At 40.4% G+C, this 23495-nt stretch overlaps 1 protein-coding gene across 2 annotated transcripts in view; it reads right to left on the reverse strand.

Moving 5' to 3' along the window:
* Positions 1-18957, reverse strand: part of pdlim5b (PDZ and LIM domain 5b) — a 43212-nt gene extending 24255 nt beyond the window's left edge. The window contains exons 1-3 of one of the 2 annotated variants that reach the window (XM_061698797.1): positions 18680-18957; positions 10990-11095; positions 611-762 (exon numbers count right to left, since the gene is read on the reverse strand). In XM_061698797.1, the coding sequence (XP_061554781.1) occupies positions 611-762; positions 10990-11088 (251 nt within the window). In that variant the 5' untranslated portion in view covers positions 11089-11095; positions 18680-18957. Of the gene's footprint in view, positions 1-610; positions 763-10989; positions 11096-18674 lie in introns of both variants that reach the window. The other variant, XM_061698796.1, reaches the window with a different exon arrangement.
* Between the last annotated feature and the right edge of the window lie 4538 nt (positions 18958-23495).

Raw genomic sequence — 23495 nt, forward strand, 5'->3', positions numbered from 1 at the left:
GTGTAAATTCTTTGCCACATTTGACAAAAGCATGTCACAGATGCCTGGGAGCTGTTTAAAACTGGGGGGGGAGCATAATATGTCTCCTTTAATGGTTAAAAAAAAATGGGGGCAACACGTGATGTTATTATAACATGTCTAATTGTAGCATGTAAAAACACTCCACTGCAATGTAGAGATGCAAGGGGTGCACTGATGGTTGTTTTCTTTTTGGTTTAACGTAAGCTAGATTCAACTGATAGGAGTTTCTCATGTGATGGATCACAGTCAGGAAGTTTTAGTATAGGCAATGGAATTCCAAGTTTCTTCCTTTTCCTAATGGGCAGAGCAGAGGAACACTTGATGCACTCATTGCGACTTAACATAAACCAAAGCTGAAGCCCGATCTGATGACTTCAACAGATTTGGGGTTATACATGAAGCCGGCTGGTAAGAGCCTGTCTACACTGCTAATTAGGAGTGCTAAAAAGCAGACATTTAAGTGCCATACAGATTCTTTCTTTTGACATAACTTAATACTATAACATGCAGCAGGCCTGTCTCTAGTGGAAAGCAGGAATTCCAAACCCACTAAAACTTCACTATCCACTTCACTAACTGTGTTGATTACCTCTGTAGATTTAGGCTGAGATTGCCCGCGCAGGCTTTAATCTTGTTCTGGGCTTCAAGGTGGTTCATGCTGTCAACGGAGATGCCATTTATGGAGAGGATGACGTCTCCGACACTTATGTTGGCTTTGGCTGCTTTGCCTCCATCAGTCAGCTGTTCAGTGAGGATACATGCAAAAATACATGAAAATCAGCTCTTACTTGTATGAAAGATGAGTATACAGTACGTAGTCACTGATGATGCAGTAGTTCATTTGCCTGACTCCTGTGTAAGCAGCGTGGGTTCAGTTCCCACTCCGTTACTGTGGAAATGCAAGTGTGAATGGTTGTCTGTCCGTGTCAGGTGATTGACGAACAACCGGCCCAGGGTGCGGTCCGCCTTTTGCCCAAAGTCAGCTGGGACGTGTGTGGGTGGTGAAAGCGAGCAAGAGAAAAGTCTTCAGTGTTGCAAACTTAGCAACTTTTTGGACCCCTCTCGCGTCTTATAGTTTTCAAAAAAGTGACTAGCGACATTGCCAACAGTGGTCATGTTAGCAGCATTCTTCTTTCCTCCACAATGGAGGGATGAGAAGGATTTGCCCTGATAATGGTTTGTGAGTCCCAACTAGGAATGGCGAAAGAGTTTGGTCCGCTAAATGTCAGCATTCTTTAAAAATCCAGAATAATTGCTTCACACTGTAGACATGTTTTTGGGTGCCTCTCGATTAAGTAATGTGTTCCCTCGCTACTAGCGAGAATTAGGGACAGCATTGTCCCAAAAGCAAATGATCTGCAAGTAAATGACGCCCCCCCCAAAAAAAGGTTTATAATTGCCTATTGATTGTTAAAAATGGCCCAAATTTGGACCATTTGTCGGAATGTGTGTAACCCACATTAACTGAGTTACTAGGTTTGCTAAAACATGATGTCAAGGCATTTATAATCCTGTAACACGTCATGAATCACTCAGCGCACCTTGTTTACGCACTTGAAACCTGTACAGCCATGCTGGCTGCCATCATGCAGGAACAGAAAAGAACAGTGCGCACTCACAATTTTTACTCCGGCATTGTTCCATCATATCTTTGCATCACATCTCAGATGCATGAAAGAGCGCGGGCGGCGGGACAGACAGGAATGTACTCGATTCAGGTTTACACGTGTTGGGAGTCCAATTTCGTCATTGCTTCTGAAGGTGTTGAGAAGCAGTCAGGGGTATATTAAGAGCAGGTCAGACAGATTCACTGAAAAAGTCGTACTTCGGTGTAACACCACATTCAGCAAACACAAACAAAAGACGGAGAACTTTGTCAAGTAGCGAGATTCAGATTTTGATAGGTCTTCGTCTTTGTAAAACCTGTGCAGCGTATCTGCAGCGTTGAAGAAACCAAATGGAGGATTTTTGACGGCCTTTTAATCCAAACTAAAACCTCTCATTTGCAAAATATGACCACTAGGCGTGAGTGATGCAGGCTCATTCTTTGTTCTTTGAAAATTGTAAGTACACTTGCAAGAATAGTGAGAAAAAGATAAATAAAGTAAGAAAATAAGTATGACATTTGTTTTAAAGCGATTGCAGACTGTCTTCCAATGAAAACAATGTTGTTTATTGCGTTTGTGGTCTTTTTAAGATCCGAATGACGGATTTATGGATTAAGTGTAATTTTAAAGGATAATTAAGACCTTTTAGGAAAATTAAAGCTATTCCCTGTGGGTTTTCCGCCCAAATAGCACTAATTAAACCCCATTTCGCCATTAGTTTGTTTACGAACAAATTTAAACCTTTTCTCTCTCTGCATTCAGTTTTAGCCTGCGTAACTGTTTCCACTGGTGTAAAAGGAGAAGACAATGAGGGCAAAAACAATGTGCCATTGTGTTTTACGTCACAATAGCCCAAATAGGGGAAAAGGAGCTGCAAGGAATGAGGAAGTGACAGAGGTGTAGGCCAAAACTTGCAAGGACAGTGACTCATTTCTTTGGAGTCATACTTTCTGGGATCACTAGGTAGCTTCCAACGCGCAACTGAGGTTTATGTAAGCATACTAGAAGTCTCGGAAACCTATGATGCAGCTGCCATAAGTGCTAGTTGCGAGGTGTTAAGTAGTCACCAAACCGGGGAGTACAAAGCCTCACCTGACTCAGTGTCGAGTATCTCTTAGCAGATTTTATCCTGATTCACTTACTCCTAATAAAACAGTTCTTTGCGCTATAGTGCACCGTGTCCAATCACCTCTGACATACTGGCAGTGGCTGCCTCTTACTAAAACAGGAAACTTAATGGTAAAGAGGCAGAGAAAAGCTGCTGAAAGACTGCTGAATGCACAGACATTTGGACGGCTGCTGGATTCTTTGTCTGAACTTCCAGTATTAGCGTGTTTGTGGGTTGTAAACCTAATGGGGAGTGACAAAGAATTCCCTCCTGGTAGGGAACCAAGAAAAAAAACAACAATATGTAGCGCTATATAAGGTAAATCTACAAGAAAACTATTTGCAGGCACGAATGGGGAAAACAGCTGTAATGTATTCAGAATGTGAAGTGTTTCATACGTGGTTAGCCGTGTTTAATATCCAAGTTGTGGTGAACTTGGTCTTGCCGGCATCTTACAGTCGGTCTTTCTCACAAAGATACAAAACAAATGAGTGTTATTGGCAGGTGAAATCTGTAAAAAAATTGAAAGAAAAGGAGAAGATAAGTGAATTGGAAATGTGGCTGTAATGTTCCAACTCTTCTGTGGGAGGAGGATGTTTTCTTAATGTGGTTTTGATTAATAGCAATTGATTCAAACTATTCCAGTTCGAACAGGGACATGAGTAATGAAACTGAGCTGACATTTCAAGCCGCAATAAGTTCTAATTTGACCTTAAAGTGGCTTCAAAATCATTTTGATGATTTAGATTCCAACTTTAATACGAAACAATACAGGAAGTCCTCGAGTTACGTCGTACTCGACCTACGACGTTTCGAATTTACGACGCCCGTGCCTCGTCCGCCATTTTGTCCCCAGCACCAGAGTGCTTCTGCTCAGCTAGTGCATCGTGCTTGTCTGTGTTTGTGCCTCGGGTTGAACTCCCTTCTCTCGTTGAGCAACAATAAAGGCACGAAGCACCCATTTGCTGCTTTAATGGCTTTATTAGCTCCTCTGCACATTCAACGTCAACGGGTCCTCCGCTAATCGCTACTCTTCCCCGGTCGCCGTCACTCCACTTGCCACTGTACACACTCGCACCTGCGCGCACTCCTTCCTCCTTCACAATCCCGGTCTCACTCACACATCGACGCACACGCCCACACACACTGAACTTGCTGTCGCAATCACGTGGGACAATAGCCGTAACAGAAGTATTTCGACGTAAATTTCGACTTTCACGGTGAAATCCGACTTACGTGGAAATTCGGGTTACGTCGCCAGCGCCGGAACGGAACTTGTTCGTAAATCGAGGACTTCCTGTATTGGGGAACCAGCCAGAACACCTGCGCTGCTTGCTACTATTAGGATTTACATTCATTGGCTTGCATTGTCTGGCTTCTAACCACCTCGATGTCAAATGCTTATCACGCATGAATTACAATTCACAGTTGTAAGCCAGGAGAAAGTTGGTACGGATGTTTTGGAATTTTCTGGGGAAAAAAAATGTCTCAAAAGTCGCACAAAACATTTCGGGGATTTTAAATCAGAGATCATCTCAGTATTTCACACAACACCTCAGTTCAGCAAGCTCACCACCATCACGCCAACTTATTTCTACACAGAGGGGTGGTCTGTGTTGGAAAATGATCACTGCGAAGATTCGAGGCAGAGATTTTGGTTCACGTTGTTTTGTAATTGAATTATTCAAGTCAATAATTTCAGCACTAACAGACTCACACTCAACGCAGTAAGACAACAGCAGTCTCGGTTACGAGCAGCGCACAATGAACTAGTTTGCCCTATGACGTAGCTACGTATGTCTTCATAGATACTGTTTTGTATTGGGCGGCTTTATATGTGCGGCGTAGGCTCATGAGAGATTACAGAGTATTTTGATTAACGTGCAAATTCGGGTTACGCCACTGCCGTCGGAACAGAACTCCGTCCACTGTAGTTTCCCCTTGTGTGTCCCTATGCACGACACGTTATCTCACTTGCAGGATTGGTTCGTGTTCTTACAGCGGTTGATTTCTTTTTAAAAGAATATTGCGAAAAAATAATAAAACCTTTTTTTTTTTTTAAAGCAATCATCTTCACCTTACTCCTTGGTCATTCATCATTTCAGTTTAGACTGCATAATTTATTGTTGGTACAGCTGTTACTTTTTTTTTTTTTCATTTGGAAGCCTGTCCTGTTACCAAACCCAAACAACTCAGAGGTGAACCAGCATCCCACAATATCGTCCTTTAGAGTTCCCACTTTAATGCCTTACAGCTAGAGTACTTAAAGGTTGAATTCAAGCTCAAAGACTGTTGAGAGTAGCAATGTGACAAGATTTCCCCCAAAAGACAGTTTGTCAAAATCCTAAGTCTGGTTGGAATGGTCACTTCAACCGGAGTAAAACGCAGCAAGGACTTTGAAAATCAGATGATGGGTTCAGGATTTTGTGATATCACCTATACTTTGGCCAAACGTTTTCAAATAGCTGAAGAGTCTCTCCAAGTGTTTTTACATGAATGGGATTCTAGCAATTAAGAGTCGCCGCTGTGGTCCTCTCCACACTGCTGACTCCGTACTTGAATCGAACAATAGCGCACAATACATGTTTGATGTATCTACTTTAAATCCTGTGGCAAAGCACAAGAGATTATTAAATTAGTACCTACAAAATACTTTGATGTATGTGTATTTTCCCAATTGTATGATATGTATAATGTATGACGGTTTCTGTACAAGATCCCACAAAAAAACATATATACCCAGACAGATTAACAGCCTTCCACCATGTCTTTAATCCATCTGTATCAAACAAAAAATAAAAATAGATCTCTCGGTTTACTTAGAAATGCTCTAGAAAGACCTACACACGATAAATTACTAGTGAGACTGAGACCCTATTGGAAGTTTTTATTTATTGATTTATTTTTTTGCTCTGTGTAGTACACTGCTGCCAAAAGGAAATTCTTCACGATGCAGATGAGCACCGTATTTTAAAACTGTGGACTCACAGGGACTATTTCGCACAAAAGAGAAAGGGAACAGTTAAAGAGATGAATGAAAGAGGACATGGGCACCAGACAACAGCGAGCACATCATCATTTGGAATGTTCCTAATCTTCCCCGCTGTGTCACTTCCTGCCTCCCGCCAGTAAAAGTACGGCATGAGGAAGAGGGCCGCGGTCATCTCGCAGAGGAGAAGTCATGTAACAGGAAGTGTTTTGCGATACAGCCAGAGATGCGTGCGACGTCAAGTCGACTACGATGGACGGCCTTATATGGAAGAAGACCTGTGCCTGACATGGTGTCAAGACAAGGGGAGTCAAAGATGGATGACTCGTGGCAAATGCTGCTAATGAACATCCTTCTGTGTATTTTTAGACAAAGTTGATCATTAGGTATTTAGAATAACCTGACTAGTGACTGTGAAATTATCTTATTAAAGTAATATATGCGAATATAGCAAATATAGAAAAGTGATGGATTATGGTATATTTAAAAAGATGGCATAAATGTGTTTTCAAATGCTTTTCTGCTTCGTTGGGCTTCTAAGTGGGTTAATGACGATGGGCAAATATGAGTGAGACCATACACTTATAGTAATTACATTCATAACTGGACTATTTCCCATCAATAGTGGGCCTATGTAAAACCAGTACAATTTAGTTAACATAGGGGAAGTACACCATTGAAAAAAAACCTCTATATTTTGCCATAATGTGTTGGTTAATGTGAAGGGTTTATGGCATATCATTTCCATAGCATTCAAGCCAAAATGTGTGGACTAAACATGATTTTTCATAGGAAATTCCACTAAATTCCCATGTGAACAGGTTGATGTGGCTCATCTACGCAGCTCATCTCAACCCGTCAGCATAGTTCCCACTATTTAGCACTCCTAAGAGCATTTTTTTTTTTGCACAGACTGTTAATTACATTAATGAAGAGGCCGAAAACAACAATACAGGGGGCGCCAAATACTTCAGCATTCAAACATCCCAATTAAGAGCTCAAGAAGAATGTTCGACACATGGTTGTCATGGTTTGATGACAGCCTCTTATTACCTCAATGAGGCCCTTGGAAAAGCCGCGGTGCCTAGCCGACCTTAACAGGAGCGCTTAGTTCAATTGCCATGACAACACAAACAAAACAACACAAAAGCAGCGCGACCCTGCGCTTGAACACTGAATGCTCTGTAGTCCGGTCAGAAACAACCCATATGAAAGGACTGGAGTACTGGAGTGGATTTCCATTGCAAGAAAACCCAATCTGGAATCCTTTTGTTTTCCCATAGAGCTCTTCCAAACATGGTTTGTATTCGAGCTTATGTGACAGGAAGACACTCGGGAAATGAAGACGGAGCAGAGACCGCCATATAAGCAAAAATATGAAAATAGTTCATTTCTCTTCTGGCAGGTCAGCCCACTGTTGTTGGCTAGTTGAGGTACAGTATAATGGTCGGTGGTGGCTCACTGCCACTTGTTCCCTGTGTTGACTGACAGACAATTGCAGTTAATGGGCCTGTAAAAATGAAGAGCGCTATTTATAGACTGGGCAAAGCTGTTGTGTTGCAGAGCTTGTCTGACTGCGGGGTGGGGAATTAAGCTAGCCATCACCCTGTAAATTACCCTATATAGATGGCAATGGCAGTGAAAATTTGGCAAACATCTGCTGCACTCGCTCGCATTTCAAGTGTCTCAAGCCATGCTTCTACCCACAAGTTACCACATCAAATAGCAACGACATGTCACAACCCTCCAGGCTGCGTTCCAGTTTAGCTTTCTTTAATTGGACGCTCATTCGAACTAAATGTTAGCACGACATGACTTTCTTCATAAACATGCAATGCAGACCAAAAGGCGTAGGAAACAACCAAGTCTTGGCTTATGACTTCATGAGAATTGCTGAAATTTGAAGCATCGAAATCAAAGCATAGTATGCGTATGTACACTAATGCAGAGGCTTCAGTACAGTAATAGCAAACACTCAATGGCTCTAGATTTCGGCTAGAGCCGAGATTGAAAGCAGATGACTTCAACATAACTTTGGACACCAGACAGATCATACTGGGAAGCCACTAAATACATAGTAGTAGAGATGACATAAGTAGGTAGATTAACAAGCATTAATAAATCAATTAAAAAAAAAAAAAAAAAAAAAACGGTGGACTAGGGGATAGATTTGACGAGTTCCCATGTAAACAATATCAAGAGATTCCAACAAAATGGAGAGGCAGAACGACAGACACTGGGCTGTTTGCCAGCAGTGAAAACATACAAGCTATTTATCTTAATGCTTTCCTCGAGATTTATTTGCCGCTTGAATTTTTTTCTTGGTCCAACTTGAGCCAAGGGTTGGACCTCGCCGTCATACAGTGATTTGATTTGGTTTAAAGAGCTTTACAAGCCATAAATGTCGATGATTCTGCATGACCGAAACAGACAATCCATTTCACTGTACATGAAAATACTGAAAGCACAAGTTGTAAAATAAATAAATAAATACAAATATTTAAAAACATTGTAACCCGCTTAAAATTGTAAAGCACTCTGATTTGTTTGGATTCAGAACATATATACACATAAATCATGGCAATAGAATTATTTCATTCCAAGGTCAAACTGTTGGCACCATAAAACCTTTATTAACTGTAAAAGCAAAGTTTTAAGAAACATTTAAAATGTAACTTGAAGCCAAGTCTCATGAGATTTCCTGAAATCTCATGTGGCATTATGTATTAGATGTATATTTTTCCAGTTAATTTTGTATGGCCTCAATAGTGTCGCACGTAATTTGACCTATGGAATTTTGGCATTCAATTTGAGTGAGCACTAAAAACATCAAGAACATGCATAATACAGTCACTTGAATATCATTATTATTTGTTTGTTTGTATAGTAAGGGAATTATTTTAAAATCTCAACAGCTATTGAATGTTGAGTTTGCCTATTTTCCACAATGGAAGCGCGACAGAAATTTAAATAACTATACACATTGTGGAAGTAGAAACAGACACCAGCACATATTATAAAACCAGAAATATTAAGGTCCATAAATTGTCCATACAGTACTCTTGGTTCTCATCATCCTATCCACAGAGCACATAATGTATGTTTCGGATAAATCCTGACAATTTGAAATGATGTGGGTATGTCTCATCATGCTGTCACACCACACTCAGTATTACATGTGGTATTATGCTACATACTCCACCTCAAGGCTACATACATATAGGCATTGGGGTATCTGCCAGTGGTTGACTTATACACAAACAGCCTTTCATAATTCATTGTGCACAATCAAGTGTTTGTACCAGGTGGTGAATGACATCAGAATACTGAGGCAAAGCCAGAGAAGAATCAATTCATGCTGTTCCATACCATACTGCAAGTAGAGTCTATTTTGCTTCGTGGGTGTCTCATGAACCGTGAAATAAGCTTGTGGTCCAAACAATTTTCTACTCACTCATCAAGTGGAGGAAGTAAGTGATGTTGTGTGTTCAAATCAATGCCAGATGTTCCTATATATCAATTATAACCTCGTTTCTGGATATGCGGGACACTGTTGTGCAAAAAGCACAATCATTATGACTGATGTCACACAGGAGATGAGCAAGAATAGTCAAACCGTTACGCCTCTACCGACATCTTTAACGTTTAGGATTCATGGTTGTATGGATTTTAACAGATTTTCAACCTAGATTTTTGAGGTAGCTGTGGTCAAAGATCAGATCAGTTGGTGCACGTCCCCAGTCACCATCTCCCAGGTGCAAATTTCAAATGTAACTACTTAATTACAAAAATATCAAATGTTCAACTAAATACACACCAGCGACACTCCCTTACCAACTCAGCTGACTGATATTATTTTTAACCCCCCGGTAAAAGCTGACATAGCCAATCCCAGTAAATATCACAGCCGGGAGTCAAGTTCCTGACAACCCGTAAAACTTTTATGACATGCGTATATACAGTACCGCTCCATTCGAAACTCATAACGGCCAAACCAATACACCATCAATCCACATGTCTGCATATGTTTCTTTATAATCACATATTAAGGACACGAATGCTGCTACTCGGATATACATGCCAGCGTGACAACAATAATGTCACGCATTCCAAGTTTATCACAGGACACAAATAGACGAACCTCGCTTAACTTATTTCGGCAACTTTGTACTCATGCAGATGTAAAGAGTTCCTCAATAGAAGAGACATCTTCAAATTGTAACCGATGTTGCCAGCGTCAAATAAACAGTCACTGATCTCTAGAGTGACACTGAGATTACAACTTCATAACAGGAAGCAGTAAACTAAATAACACTGCTCATTCTGCACCAGCGAGAAGCAGAACCTCCTTTAATTCTTGGAACAATTGAGTGTGCTGCACTTCATGCCCTTACACCAGGAACATAAACAGTGTAACTATGTATAGGATAGGCAGTGATCTATCGCTTAATATTACTCTAAAATCATGCGGCCCCTATGTTACAAATAGTTATTACTGAACCACAGCAGCCTTCTGAGGTTTCCATCGTATGGGAAATTTGAGGAGAACTTTTAGTTCTTTCAGTGCAGCTCCAGTATTTATAGTTCGCAGTGTTTCACAGCGGGCCAAGCGCCAGGATGATATCCCTCATTTAAATGACCAAAATGACAGCAAACATTGGTTCATAGGAGCAATCCATTAGGGTCGGTAAATGCCCAGCGGGACTTATGGCCTAGTCAGACAATTTTGATGGAAGGTGTAGCATTGGAGTTTCATTTGTTCTGTGACCATGCTCTTAAATCAATCTACTTGTATATTAAATCAAATTTTCCTCATTTAAATGAATTTGAATGCCATAAATCCATTCAAGCCCCCCCCCCCAAAAAAAAAAAAAATCCACATTGTTTTTGTTACGTACTGTATTTCTTAATAAAGAAAAATAGCAATGTATACTAGTACAATAACATAATGAAAGAGAAAAGGAATAACTGGTTTTCTAAAGTGGAATTAGTATATGTTGGGACAATCACAACAACTGCAGTGTCGTATGTGTGCCTTTGTGAGTGACATTCGAGGCTTAAGTCCGGCGGGCCCGAATTGGCGGGGATAGTTGTTGAACTTGACCAAGCAAAAGCTTCTAACTCCAAAAACTCACCCATAGGGGCGCTCGTAAGTCAAGTCAAAGTACCACTGTTATTTGTTTAGCATTGAATGTCACACGCAGGTGTAGCACGGATGGGCCGCATGCCAAGGAGGTTACGGAGAAGGCGTCCTCGCCACTCACCCGCGAAATAGTGAGGGGAAGACCGAAGTCCTTCCCTCCTTGTAGCCTGAAGCCCCACGGAGCCGAACCAGCCAGTACCACACTGTAGTTGCTGCTCATGATTCACCTAAGAGAGACACACACAACAAGAGTCGATGAGAAGTCATACACTGACCCATTACATTAGTCGTGTACATTCACAACATGAGTGAGTGAGTCAGTCAGTGAGTGAGTGAGTGAGTGAGAGATGCCAAGGCTAGCTGTACATAAAGGAAACTGAGTTGGGAAGACAGTCGTAAAATAGATTAGGGCTGCAGCTATCAGATATTTTAAGATTTTGCAGTAACATGTATCTGTGTATAAAAATGATCAATGTGAAGCTTTGAGCCACAGATTTTGGTTTGACTTTTATTACTTTTTTTACTTTTATTTTATTGTATATATGTTATTCAAGATATTTGAGTCATTGTTTTAGCCCTAAAATAGATAATTGATTGTTTGTGTGGAATTGATAGTTGATTATTAGTGTTTTGATGCACTCGAGACAAAATGGAGTGCAGTATTAGGCGCTGTTGATTCAGTCGTGACTAGTTTGCGAACTAAAGTCGAACTACATCAATGCAGACCTCTTCCAAGAGAAGATGGAAGGAAAAGAAGACATCACGAAGAGCCTTAGTTGGGTTCTGTGTAAAAGGCGACTGCAGATAAACGCCTAAAATACCAATTTAGCTTGGTCTCTGTAAAAAAGGCTTGTAACTTACTTTACGTGAGTTATGTTAAGAGGGCTACAGATGTTGGTTTATTCAGAAATCCCCTTCAATAATAAGAATTATAATCGAAATCGTCTAAAAAAAAAAAACACGGGTTAAAAAAAACCTGAAAACCTGTTTATCCTTTGTTTACCTTTGGATAATCTTATCCCAATTATCTCAGTCGCTGCTCAGTGAACCAAACATATATATATATATATATATATATATATATATATATATATATATATATGTATATATATATATATATATATATATATATATATATATATATATATATATATATGTATATATATATATATATATATATATATATATATAACTGAACACCATGTTTTCGGGATTAAAAAAAACAAGCCAAAATGCAATAAAATAGTAGTGAGTAGATTCAAGGGAAGAATTTGGAAAATGAATCATGAGTTGGCAATAGTATCCTCTTGTTTTCTACAGACCGGGAGACTTGTTGGCTTCAACCTCCACTGTGGTCTAGACAATATCCTGATGGCTCTACGTCCATAAAACTAATTTCTCCATTTTACAAATTCTGATTAAGAAATTGAAGTGCAGTTTCAAGAAACACCCTGCACAGATGAAAACATGCCAGGACTCAGCTTCGACTGACTGCCAGCTTAATGTTTCAGAGGAGGGAAGATTTGAATACATCATCTCCTATACAAAAAAAATAAATAAAATAAAATAAAAATTATGTACCGAATATGCACATGAATGGGACAGTTCCAAATGGGAGACACATGTGCACTACTCAAATATTTCACGCGTGATTAGGTTTCACCAGTTTAAGCCCTGATTTAACCATGCATTCCCCTTGAAAACTGCAAGGGACGGACGGACAAGGTTAAGTGCTGTCACATGTTCACGCTTTTCTCGTTGAAGGGTTGGAAAAAAAAAAAGCCTCGTCATATTTACAGAACACCGCTTGGTTTTTAATATGTCAGGGTGTGACTTTTATGACAGCATCCAGCTGAGAGAAATCTGCCACAGTGCATAATTTCACAAAAACCACAGCGTTTGTGGGATTATAGGACCTGTGACCTGCCCGACAGGAAGGGTGGAAGCTGACATGAAAATATGACATCAAAGGTTAAGTCATTAGCGTTATACATCACACACGGCACAGTGTAATTACGTGGAAAAAGGGGAATATGGGGTCAGCATTTCAACAGACAAATATGGGAAAAAATTGTGAACAGAGGGCCCCTAATTCTGCCAAATTGTCACATCAGAGTTTAAACCTGTCTACGGCTTTTACATACACTAGAACACCAGCACACCAGAATGGCAGCGACAATTGCTTCAACACAACGGTGGGAGAAGTGCACGTCGAGTGATAAAGCGTCTTGCCGATGTGGATTATTGGTACCGACTCCAGTGGGTTGTGTTGTAACTTAATGGAGCAGAAGTGACTTAAACAATTTTTTTTTGTTATGAATTTTTGTTTTGTATGAATGGTGCAGATACTGAAAAATGAAAAAAGTCTGGGTTTTAAAGGCAGTGTCAAAGGCTCAACAACAGGTATCTTCAAATGGCTGACCGCGGTGCGGGTTTGGACAGAGTCAAGGTCTCTTGTGGGCCCATGGTCAATTGCTGTTAAATAAAGATAAATACTCTACCTGTGTAAAAAGACAAATAAAGAAACCTGAGAACTGTTTTAACTTGTGGGGAAAAAAGGCATCGTAGGTCTCTTTGAATGGGAACTAATAAACGTAGCAAATATTTCCCTATCTGCTGTGAACCAGGGCTCCAAAAAGGAACAGATGCAAGTGGAAAGAGCAGACGGAAGATACGAGGAGTAAGTCATGAATAATAACGCCTTGTCATCTCCGAAGAATGTCAGGTGGTTGTAGGTCCCTGGAGGTCAAGGCACCACCTGTTGTGGCCTGTCACCTGGTCAGCCCTGAAGGTCCTTTAAAGTAGCCAAGTGTGGGGGGGGGGGGGGGGGGGGGGGTACAAGAAACTAAATCATGTGTGAAAATTATAGCGAGGACGTGAACACCTGGGAAGCACGGAGATGAACTCTTCTATTTATATCGCACACTTTTACAATCAAGATATCCAAACACAAATACACACACACAATGTCATGGCAGTATTAAGACAGCACCTAATTTGAAGACAAACTGTCTCCATCTTGAATGTAATCGTCAGCTGTGGTGCGACAGCTATCATAATAATGGTGCCCAATATTGACCAAAAAATAAGTCTCAATAACACATGCCCAGAAGGACACAGGAAGTCTGCCATTTTGGTGGCAGACTTCCTGTGGCCAATATTTTACAGTCGTGGCCAATATTTTACAGTCATATTGGCCATTTTAAGGTGTCCTTCAAAGATGACCTTGTCCTACAGATTTTTTTGGATTGCTACCAAATTTGCGCCGTCACAGTTTTTATCACTGTGGGCTAAGTCTGATGACTCGCTGTGAAAGAGGAAACGCTAATAACGCAACTCGACAAAGTCTTCCAGTTGGGGTTCAACAAAAAGCCACACCCTCCTTTGGTTGTCAGGGTTACAAAAGCCATACTAGACGTTGGCCTCAAAACCTTTTATGCCGGAAACTTCGTAAACCAGTGATGCCCTGTACAGAATATGTTCAAAAAACAGTGGCCAACACAGCGGACAAATGACGATAAAGTCAACAAAAACAAAAAACACGAACACATGAGTACAGGTATTTACGGTTACAATACAACTAAGTGATTTATTCGCATTGGAGTCCTGCAGTATTGCATTTCATAGCCCAGTGGGACCTTAGGCACTTAAAATCTTGATAAGAAGAAAAATGCAGAATATCAGATCATGCTCTTACGCCACGCTGAACCCTCATTTTTCATTTCACATACTCCCTAATATGGAAAAGACAAACAGTGCACTCATGTCGCCGCATGTTTTGCAACCACCAACACTATCATGCGGAGACATGAGCGGCCACACCTTCTTAATGTTGTTGATGAAGGAGCGCTGAGAGCTAGTAATTGGGCGGGCGTATTCAACAAGAGTCATCGCCGGGCCGAGTGGAAGGCCTTTTTTTAATGAGAAACATTGCACGCTATACTATTATACTTTCTAAAAACACAGCATTAAATAGAATTAAAAAGAATTTCACTGATTTAGTCACACTTTCTTATTCAATTCAGTGGACATTGTGCTGCTCATTCCGGTCTGCACACCTTGGCCACCTGTGGGCAGTAAAAGGCAGAAAAGAAAGACAGTAGTAACGACATCAGTTTTTGAAGCTTTGTAGGTGGAATTCTTTCCCATTCTTGCTCGATGTACAGCTTCAGCTGTTCAACAGTCCGGGGTCTGCGTTGTCGTAATTTACGCTTCATAATGCGCAACATATTTTCAATGGGAGACAGGTCTGGACTGCAGGCAGGCCAGTCGAGTACCCACACTCTTTTACTACGAAGCCACGCTGTTGTAACACGTGCAGAATGTGGTTTGGCATTGTCTTGCTGAAATAAGCAGGGGCGTCCATGAAAAAAACCGTTGCTTGGATGGCAGCATATGTTTCTCCAAAACCTATATGTACTTTTCAGCATTAATGGTGCCTTCACAGATGTGTAAGTTACCCATGCCATTGGCACTAACACAGCCCCATACCATCACAGATACTGGCTTTTGAACACTTTTCAACTTTTTTAAATGGCTTTTGCTTTGCATAGTAGAGTTTAAAGTTGCACTTAGGGCTGCAGCGCTGAACTGTGTTTACTGACATCGGTATTCTGAAGTGTTCGTGAGCCCACGTGGTGATATCCTTTACACATTGATGTCGTTTTTTGTATGCAGTGCCGCCTGAGGGATCGTAGGTCACGGGCATTCAATGATGGTTTTCGGCCTCGCCGCTTACGTGCAATGATTTCTCCAGATTCTCTGAACCTTTTGATGATATTACGGACCGTAGATGATGAAATCCCTAAATTCCTTGCAATTGTACATTGAGGAACATTGTCCTTAAACTGTTCGACTAGTTTCTCACACACTTGTTCACAAAGAGGTGAACCTCGCCCCATCTTTCCTTGTGAATGACTGAGCAATTTAGGGAAGCTCCTTTTATACCCAATCATGGCACTCACCTGTTCCCAATGAGCCTGTTCACCTGTGGGATGTTCCAAAAAGGTGTTTGATGAGCATTCCTCAACTTTCGCAGTCTTTTTTGCCACCTGCCCCAGCTTTTTGGGAACGTGTTGCAACCATAAAATTCTAAGTTAATCATTACTTACTAAAAACAATCAAGTTTATCAGTTTGAACATTAAATATCTTGTCTTTGTAATGTATTCAATTTAATATAAGTTGAACATGATTTGCAAATCATTGTATTCTGTTTTTATTTATGTTTAACACAACGCCCCGACTTCATTGGAATTGGGGTTGTATTAAGATTGAAATATTGATGTTGAAAGTTACATGAAATGTACAATGGAAAAAAAATCATTTTATTTCAATTATTTCCAGTGTAATACGAGCAATTCTGTGGTCACCCGGCATTCCAGAATGGCCTTTTTCTGTAACTTTGAAGTTCCATTGTGTGTAGTTTTAAACATCAACATTTTACATACCTATATAGATGTTTAACAGACCCAATCAAAGTACAACACTTCTTCGAGCTATAGAAATCTCTGAGTCCACACAAACGCGATCGTTCCAAGCGCTGTTGTTCGCATTAAAACCTTGTCAAATAGGTAATGTACTCTATCAATTCAAATTGAGCATAACCGTGTTGAATGTAAATACCATTCACAACCCTGACCTCAAAACCCTGTTCTACTGCATGCGTTAGATTTACAACTGTGTTAAATCACGTGGATTAAAAAGAAAACATCTTTGTCCGTTTCGGTGGTTGTTGTCATACATAATTCCCATTCCACAACATGTCAGGTGGCAATGCAGCCTGGTTACATCATTTTATGTCCTCACGGACCAGAGTTCATTTCACATTCCATTTACGACTGTTACACGCTGTGGCTTAAAACTGAATGAGCATTACATTTCATTTCATTTATCAAAGCTTAAACCCCAAATTGTTAGACTACAAACATTCAACAGTTTTTGGTAGAGCTACGACTCGTTTATCACCACCAGCTCGCCTGGGGATGGTAGGACAACATGTTCTAACCTGAATTTATGAGACAGCTTTTTATACACACGCTGATAACACTGATGTATTGAAGCCAGATTCTCAAATTCAACATACTCGTGCTAAAATACCATTGAGTCAAATCTGAGTTCCGTACTGTGAATACAGTGGAGGGACCATTGGCTCTGAGACTGGATTGACACTGCATTGTTCAAGTGGTACAATTGAATTGTTTGTTTTGTTTTGTTTTATTTATTTTTTTGCTCTTAAGTGGCACAATTGGGGTATGGGCTGTGGCGGTGCAAAGAGGGGAAAAAATGCATGGAATGGGATATTTTCAGATCTGAATCAGCTGGTTAAAAAAAGCTGGTTAAAAAAATAAATAAATACAAATAATAATTACACGTATTTATATTCAGATTTTTTTTTTTTTTTTTATAATGTACCAAGTAGGCGGCACGGTGGCCGACTGGTTAGAGCGTCAGCCTCACAGTTCTGAGGTGTGGGGTTCAATCCCCGTCCCCGCCTGTGTGGAGTTTGCATGTTCTCCCCGTGCCTGCGTGGGTTTTCTCCGGGCACTCCGGTTTCCTCCCACATCCCAAAAACATGCATGAATTGGAGACTCTAAATTGCCCGTAAGCATGACTGTGAGTGCGAATGGTTGTTTGTTTCTATGTGCCCTGCGATTGGCTGGCAACCAGTTCAGGGTGTACCCCGCCTCCTGCCCGATGACAGCTGGGATAGGCTCCAGCACGTCCGCGACCCTAGTGAGGAGAAGCGGCTCAGAAAATGGATGGATGGATGTACCAAGTACCAATGGAACGTAGTTGGAAAGCAACAAGAAATGTTACTTCCTTGCACTTTAGCCACTAATTTACTCTGTAAACAAATACAGTGCAGCCAAGCCTCTGGCTGGCAAACGTCATGGCTACTTATGGCTATATGCTTTTGGCTGTACTGGAAACTTATTTGAAATTGCATTTAAAAATAGAATATACAGTAAGGTACAAGTGTTTTCAGAGGCTACTTTTAAACAAACCAAATCTTTACTCTTCTTAACTTCTGAAATAGTGGATCGCCCCGTGTGACAACAGTTGAAGCCCCTGCTATAAACTATGCAGCGTTTAATATTTGTATTATTTATGTGTCCTTGCTCCTGTGTTGTCACTGACCGGTGTTGCCCTTTGTGGAGTTACTGCCCATGTTGGTTTTCTGTCAGTCTAAACTTAGACATACTTGGATTTGTCACTTGAAATGGACATGGAAAAGGTCAAAAAGAATTGATAATAAACATTCATTTGGAATTGGAATTAGCTAATTGGACCTGCAGAGTAAATCCAGGGGTGTTCCAAAGGAACTAAACTGAGGATATTTGTATAAAGACAAAACTAACAGTGAACGTCTTCAATATATATATATATATATATATATATATATATATATATATATATATATGTATATATATATAATTAAATGTTCAATTTTATGTGCTTTCAGAAGGATAGACACGTGTAGCCACACCCCACTTAAAAGAGTCATGAGACAAAGTAATAATTAGGTTTCTGTTTACTTGTTTACTTGGATTGAGGACAGTTTAGCAAGCCTCCTAAAGTACACACCAAACCTAACAAAAACCTTAACTTTCCATTGGCTTCCCTCGCGAGAGTGACATAAAAGTCCAGTAATGACATTAATATTGTTTTCAACGGAGACCTTGTCGATCAAAGTCATTCAATGTCGTTGTGATGAAACTTAAAAACGGCAGAAGCAAAGCACCGCCGCAGCAAAAAAGAGCAGACGTGTATTTCTCCCCGAGTATGATGCGCCGTGCCGGGCTTACCTTGCCTTGCGAAGCCGCTCACTTGCCGGTGATCGAGGGGGGGAGAAAGACGCGTCGGGTCGGTCGCGTCTCAGTTTGGAGGTTCAACTGACTGCACTGAGTGGAAGTGGGACTTCCGCGTGTACGCCTGCCGGTAGGAGAGCGTACAGCAACCCAGCAACGAGTGAAGGAGACCGCCAACGAGGTGACTGGCCTCGGGCGAAACACGGAGGCGGGCTGGGGCTTGTTTGACGGCGTCAGTGAGGAGGTGAGGAAAGTAACACACGCCGAAGTCGCCCTCGGAGTTTGTGAGGACGGCCCGACCTCCCGCCGAACTTGTTCGGTTACTTCCTTTAGCTTGAAGCTAATGCTAACCCAGGCAACAGCTATTCAAACCGTGGGAACCTCGCCACAAAATAGCTGAAACAATATTATTGTTCTAGCTATTTCAGTCATGTTTTGTTCATTTTATCGCCATTTTGTGTTTTCTAAATGGACATGGAGTCTTTGAACACGTCGACTTGTTTACATAGATGCATTGTTAAAACTGTTACTGTTGCACTTGTCTGCATCCTTTATCTCCCTAAAAAGGAAAGAAAAAAAATCAAGATGTTGATGTTTCACTTTAAATGTCATTAAATCCGCTCCTGTTTTCACTTAAGACAATCAGTATTTTGTTCTCTTACTGTACCGGCGAATGTGAACCGAACCGTGACTTTAAAACCGCATGTACCCAGCTGTGATTTTGGGAATACTATTATACCCTTAGTGATTATGCATTTATGTGGTTTCACTGTTATGACCAGCACCATGAGCACAGTCATTAAAAAAAAAAAAAGTTTAACAACCCTGATATATAAAATAGCATGAATGCATTGACTTTCTGTCTGCTTTAAAAAAATAAAATAAAATAAAAATCCTGTAAATAACCTAGGAAAGGTGTGTCCTCTAGTGGTTACCTACGAAATGTGCATGCAGTATGTATTTAGGGTTGGGAGGTTTAATGTTACACTTAAAAAGACGTAATTGAGATGTCTTCTTTTTCCAACAAGGCACCCTGCGGGAATAAAAATTAAGATTACTTTTATCCATGTCATACTACTTTATCTTTACTGAAAGGCTATTAGTAACAGATTACACAGCCAGTACAATAGATTGATATGACATGTTTGCCTTTGGCAACAGGGTCAGCTGCTTTCAGCTATGTGTGAGCCATGTCAATATATGGTAATACACTGACGGGAAGTTCAGTCAGCTGCAAATTGCCCTTGTGCAAAGCAATCGAACCGCTTAAGTGTACCAGTTCTTTACGTTAAGGCTGCGGTGCATACGGTGCTCGACATAAATGACAACAGGCCCCGCTTTAAAGTAATCGTTTTATCCATTTCCCAGCGACCACAACGGGAATTTTCTGAGGTTTCATGATGATTTGACTTAAAACAATTGTACACAGCGTCAACGCTGATTGTGGAGTCACACATTCAACAAAGTCCACGTGATCCTCCTAATCTCCTTCTCACGAGTCTTCATCCGCGCTGCTCTAGTTCACACAAGCCACGAAGAACCTACTAATGGAAAGACCATATTAACTGGTACAAATTGGTAGAGTAAAATGGGATACTGTACACACATACTGAGTCTCAACCTCATAACCCGTGATGCACGAATACAACTTTTATTCAGACCGAGCATGAGTTCAAGTATACTTAGATTTAAGTACTCGCCAACGCCAATATTTAATAATGCCATTATGCCTTGCGATTGTAATGAAAATGTTTTATTTTAATCAAATATTGTTCAGAAACACAAAATATTTCTTGAACATGGCATAAATTTACACAAATATAAGACTTGAGGATAACAAGTTTTAACTACTCACATTTTAACATCCAAATGCATGTTCTTCTGTCTTGCCACACATTTCACTTAAATGTAACCTGTCACACAAGGCATTTGTGTTATAATATAAAACTTTTAGCAGGACAACTGAAGTGATACATTGTCACACCATCTCTGACTTCTCTTTCCTCGACGTGCAGCACCGAGATTGGAGTGCGGCAGGAGCCGAGTAGTGTGGAGTAGAGCTCAAGAAACTCGATGCTTGCAGGATGGCTTCCCACCGCAACTCATAGGGCGACTGCCTCCGTCGCCGTCGCCGTCTGAGGGGAGTTCATCATCCATTTTGCAGAGCATATTTTGCAGCCCCCACTCTGCGCGGGTAGTATTGTCATCCATGTTTACCTTAAAGTATCTCCAAAACAACTACTCCACCTGCCCAGATGGTATCTGTCAGACTGGTAAAGCGGCATCAGTGTTATTATATCGGAGCATTTTTTTCAAGTAGGAGTACAGACGTACAGTATCGGCTCTGACACTGATATTGGTATCGTTTTTAATTGTCACATGCTGCTTTTAATGAATTACCTCAGTAGTATGGCACAAACTGTGTTCGGCCATTAGCATTAGGTACGCATTTACAATGTAATGTAAGAAGTGTTTTGATTAACAGTCGGAGAGGCATTCATTGTTAATTATTGTGGTTGTAGTTTCATTATACCGAGATCTGCTTCCAATATTTTGATGACCTTAAATGACTACCTGAGAGGAGAATAATATTAGAAATATCCATCAGTATGATGATTCCATTGTGCAGAAGTAAAAAAAAAAAAAATTATGGCCGGTAAGTACAGAGACTTGTATTTCCTCCTTTAGTGGGACCGGGGGCGTTTTACTACAAAGACAAAGTTTTAGTACAAAGACATTTTAATAAAAGTTACGAATATTATCTACATTTTGCAAGTGTTCCCCCTCCACACACACACACAAAAAAAAATCTCAATTATAGCAGCAATTTGTTTTCAAACTCCATTGTAAGTTCAGCTTTACAGATGCCATGTCTGCTCTATCGGCAATGTGTGTTGTGGTAAAGACGTATACAGCGACTCATTGTGGTATAAGTAATCACAAACTGGATTTACACTGCAAGTATAAGTGCCCAAATCTGATTTGATGCCTGTATTATTTTGGGGACAGTCTTATTGCCATGTACATTTCAAGTGACACTTATCCCGTATGACTGTGGTTCCACTGTTCTGTACACATGAAACACGCAGATGCCAAAACTGCACGTATATAACTTCACAAACCTCAATGACAGTCAGTGACAACAAGGATGTCAACAACAATGAATAAATATTACAAATATTAAATATTGCATCGCATTTAATTGAGTTGAGTTTTCAATAAACCTGATTTAAATGAGTGTATCCTCTGTACTCGACTGGCTACCATTGGCAAATATTTTGGTTATTTAAAGAGCAACCAACACACCTCTTATTTTACATCATATTTAATGTTCTATACACCTTTAATATGGTATTATTAATTGTCCATGGCGCTTTCACTGTAATTTAGATTTACAGCAGGTGTTAATGTGTATTTGTGCCGTTTGGGCTCACGTGTGCGTATGTTTATCACGCGTCGGTGTTTTGATGCTTTATGACAAGAGCTAAGTTTGACTATCCGGAATTAACCTGATCAATAACAGTCTTTCTGCCTGGTCGTAATTACATTTTTAATAGTTTACCTTTCATTCATGACAGCTGTAATAGAAATGTGCCTCGTCGAAACGACTGATTTCGCCTCGGACAAATGACATCACTTTTGCCATTCTGGGTTTTCTCATTATAGATATGTACAATTCAGTTGCAGAGATCCGCTAGTGAATTACAGATATCTGTTATGGAATTGTAGATATCTGTAACTCCAGTTTGAGATACAATTAGATTTCGACTGGTCATAGTTACAGATATCTACAATTTCATTTAGCCTAGTTAAAATTTAATTTAAGACGTCTGAAAAGGGACCTATGGATATCTTGAATTGAGGTGACAAAGAAATTATGAAATGGAATTATGACTAGTCAGAATGATATTGTAGGCATCTCAAACTGAAGTTACAGATATCTAGAATATAATATCAACATATTGGATTTAGAAGGGGCCTGATTTCTGTCTGAAGTCTGAATATGTCCAATTCCATGCATTTTTTAAAATCATTTTTCAGATGTCATGACGCATAACCCAATTGTGCAAAAAAAATAAAATAAAATGATTTGCGTCTCTTGAACCATGCTGGGTAAATCAGTTAAGTGTGCCATCTCTTATAGCAGCATTCACTGTTTGAGGAAATGCAGTATTCACAACACTTGGCGGTGTTGGTGAGGGGGGGGAGACTTTCCACTGACTCCAAGAGTTGACTTTAACAATCCAGACAGTATAAATCAAGTACGGATCGTATCTTTGTTTTTTTCTACACAGTCCAGCGGCTCTTTCTCTGATATCATAGGAGTAGTGGACACATTAAGTGTTGTCCAAAGAATCTGGCTGGATAGGAACCCGCGTGACCTTCTCATGTCCTTCCTTCTTGGGCTTGCTGTGGCCCTCTTTGGTTCATGTTGACCCACTGTGTCTTGTACACAACTAAGTACAGTTACTCGTCTCCAGGCTCCTTCTCCTCCCCTTTCCTCCTCCGAGCCTTGAGCGGCACCATGACTCAGGTCACATGTTTGGAGTGCACTTCGCTCGAGGATAGGTGTCTAGAATTTCAGTGGAAATCTACGTTTACAATCTTGTGCTTGATGTGACAATGGTTTTAATCTGCAGTTGAAGATGTGCTTTACCTGCATGATCATTGTTGTCTTTTGCCTTGGCTTTGATCCTTTCCCTTTAGCGCTCCAAGGGAATAGCTGGACCTCAGACAAGGGCTTTGGTCCATTGGATCCAGTTCCACATCACTCCAAACCTGCTGCGTGGAGATAGGCACATTCATAAGCATTTTGTC

This window comes from Phycodurus eques, chromosome 15 (genome assembly GCF_024500275.1).
Source record: "Phycodurus eques isolate BA_2022a chromosome 15, UOR_Pequ_1.1, whole genome shotgun sequence".
Classification (NCBI taxonomy): domain Eukaryota; kingdom Metazoa; phylum Chordata; class Actinopteri; order Syngnathiformes; family Syngnathidae; genus Phycodurus; species Phycodurus eques.